The 3206-nt window shown below is 37.4% G+C and overlaps 1 protein-coding gene across 1 annotated transcript in view; it reads right to left on the minus strand.

Annotated features, from left to right (window-relative positions):
- Positions 1-249: 249 nt before the first annotated feature.
- The window catches only part of LOC138043656 (transmembrane and ubiquitin-like domain-containing protein 1), a 4294-nt gene continuing 1337 nt past the window's right edge, over positions 250-3206 (minus strand). The window contains exons 2-3 of the mRNA XM_068890030.1: positions 1897-2188; positions 250-1395 (exon numbers count right to left, since the gene is read on the minus strand). Of these exons, the coding sequence (XP_068746131.1) occupies positions 1047-1395; positions 1897-2188 (641 nt within the window). The 3' untranslated portion in view covers positions 250-1046. The remainder of the gene's footprint in view (positions 1396-1896; positions 2189-3206) is intronic.

Genomic DNA, 3206 nt, shown 5'->3' on the forward strand with positions numbered 1-3206 from the left:
TTCCTTAGATTTCGAACGCATTCCACCTCACAAATGCTTAACGCTCGTATCAAGATGCAAAATGAAGAATGAGATGCAACAAAAACCTCGAGGGTGGCATGTTAATCAAGGGTTATGTTACAAATATCTAAGAAAGAGAACTCTTGCTCTTTGCTCAGTTTACCATCTCAATGATAGTCAACTACAAGATACTGTAATATAGGTAGTTGATTCACTCTGATAAGCTGTTAATTTTTTGGAAGAGAAGTTGGGCAAAACGGGTTCTTTTTATTTATTTTTGCTTTCTAGTGTTTTTGTAAGTGTTTAATTAACGGGGCAGGCCAGTTATCATTTGGCCAATCAAAGAGAAATGACGGATATTATATGAGTCATTTCCATAGTAATGATAAGCTATGGTCAACAGAATAAGGAATCCTTTCGTGGCAGAATTTTTCTAACGAGGTAAAGACAAGCAACGAGATATGGGAAAAAAATTGATTTGGTGTCCTGGGCCCAGTTGTTCGAAAGCCGATTAACTTAATCCAGGATTAGCGTAAACTTTTGTTTTCACTTTCTTTTGCTTATTTTTATTTTTCAAGATTGACTTCTTTAAAAAAAAAATGTAAATGCTTTGTTTATAGTGGAAGTGCACTTAGCTATCAAGCTAGTTTACAGGCACTCCACTGTTAACAAGGTGAAAGTAACAATTCAAACTTAACAGAAACATTAAGAACCCCAGTTGGCGGGAGGCAACCAGTTGGCTATTTACAAAGCGTGGTAGAGTTGAATCCGGGACAACCGGAAACAAATCCAAGCCAGAGGTTAGAACGGGATTTGAACCCGGAGCAGCCGCATGCAAACCCAATGTTCTAACCACTGGACCACACTGCCTGCACAATGTAAAGCATTTGGGAGTAGAGAAATTAATTCCTTGGTTAATTTTTAATCCGGGATTAGTGTTAATTGGCTTTTGAACAACCAGGCCTGGTCTTTACTGAGATAAGAAATAACACAATTTCCCAAAATACTTAAAGTGATCACAGTTTTCCCAATTTGACAAGCAAACTTTAAGAAATCATGATGTGGGCTAGGACTCCAAATGCAATCGTCATGAAAACCAGGATTATGACAGATGCTGCACTAAAGAGATGTCTATAGTAAAAAAATCCAAACCAACAAAGTACCAGGATTATAGCTAACAAGGGGAGAAATAACTTAGAAACATCCAAATCAGTCTCTTGGAAAGCTGTTGAAGAATGTTCATGGTCTCTTCTGACGTCTGATATCTGGGCGTGTACAACTGAATGGTCGGTAACACCATAAAAGGAGACTGGTTCATTGTCGTCTTGAAGCAAACGTCCACTGTAAATGAGCCTAACCCTTTTTCCTCTGTCAATTTCGTTCTGAAAACAAAACCTGCAAGAGCAACACGACACTTTTAAGAAGTATAACTGATGGATTCAGAACTTCATTCATGAAGGGGATGCTCTAAGTTCTAAGGATCCTCAGCTTGAAAAGTTGTTTTGCTGCCCCCAGTCAAAGAGGCTGAGGTTGAGATAAACATGGCTAAGTATTGAAAGCTATATCATTGTTCCACTATATGTGTATGTGTATCTAGAGCTTCAACTTCAACTTCATTAATCAAAAGTTTCACAAAACAGAGACTCTAAAAGCAAAGGACTGAATTGCATATCTCCAGTTCCGAAAGCTGTGAAAAAAAAAACCAACTGAGCTTTGCTTACCCTACGTGTCTCATATTCCTTGTTTGTGCTTCTCTTAAGGCTTTAAGGTCAAATAGAAGAAACCTGATTTTACTTTTAATAACTAAAATGAAAGGCTGTTAACCTACAATCCCTAATTCCTAAACTTCTGATAACTAACAGGAACGAGAAAAGACTACACATTATTGATCATTACCTTTTTAACTCTGCTACTGATATTGTTTTGCAAACTGTTACAGTTCTTTCATTCTCCATGTGTTTGATGCGGATTGTAATGTTATCCACATGAGGCTGACTTCCGTTGTTATGTTGAGGTAATTGTTCACCTACTCTTCGACGTAAAACATCTGAAGTTCTGTCAGTAATTGGGATGCTTCCATCAGATGCAGAAGTTGAGGCACGTGCATTATTTGTGTCATTGTGAACAAGTAATGGTGTTTCTTGAGAACAAGCACTTATAACTGGTTCGTCATGCGATTGCCTCATTCCTATTGTGATGCAATAAACAAACAATTATTTATATCATTATTATTGTTATTATTATCGTAATAATAATAATGCAAATGTGGGCCTTATTAATAATGATAATAGTAATAATAATAATAATAATAATAATAATAATCATAATAATAATAACAAAATTATTATTACTATTAGAGAAGAAACGTATGTACGCAAGCAGAGTTAAGGAGGTGGAACAAGCCACATTCACACTGCATGGCACCTGAATGTCAAGTGACTAGTGGAACTCCTGTCAGCCAAGAAAAGTGAGGACTACTCGACGACGATGTCTTGGATAAGAACTAGAATCTCATTTGCCATCCTGAGACACATCCCTCCTATGCTTATTAGGAGATCGTGCTCAATGAGGAGAGTAAATCTCAACCTACAAGAGATGGACTTTGACATCGAAAGAGGACTTTCAGGACACTAGATTTTGATTATTATTATTATTATTAATAAAGCAAGAAATAATAATTGTTATCAATAAGAGTGCAAGGGCTTGAAAAGTGGAACAATGAAAATAGTGCCTTCAAGTATTAAAATTCCATATTTTAGGGGGCAAAGAGAGCCAATGAATTTACAGGAGCGTCATATCAAATGATTGACTCTGGGGTATGGATATATCTTGACAACTCAGAAGTTTGAATTTAACCCATTGACTCCCAGGGGTTCCCCATTGATGAGTAAAATACTAAGTCTGGCTGGTTTAGGCCGGTTTGGCCGGACGCTTAAGGGTTGATGACAAGTGGTCCTTTTTGTTGCATGATGCAAATAAAAGCTTGGATTTTGTTTGCCAAAACGTTTCGTGGTTTATTGTAGTTCTCTCAGGTTCTTTACGGGATATGTTGAACTAAGGAAATTTTTGTTTAGTTTTCAACCTTTTAATTCCAGGACAGGATCAGGCTGGTGGACCGGCAGGTCAGTGATTCAAACCTAACCAGGACGGTTAGTGTAAGGTCATGTCACAAAACGTGGGCCACTGCACTGCAGCTCTGCTTTTAG

The sequence above is a fragment of the Montipora capricornis genome, chromosome 1, assembly GCF_036669925.1.
Source record: "Montipora capricornis isolate CH-2021 chromosome 1, ASM3666992v2, whole genome shotgun sequence".
In the NCBI taxonomy this organism is placed as follows: domain Eukaryota; kingdom Metazoa; phylum Cnidaria; class Anthozoa; order Scleractinia; family Acroporidae; genus Montipora; species Montipora capricornis.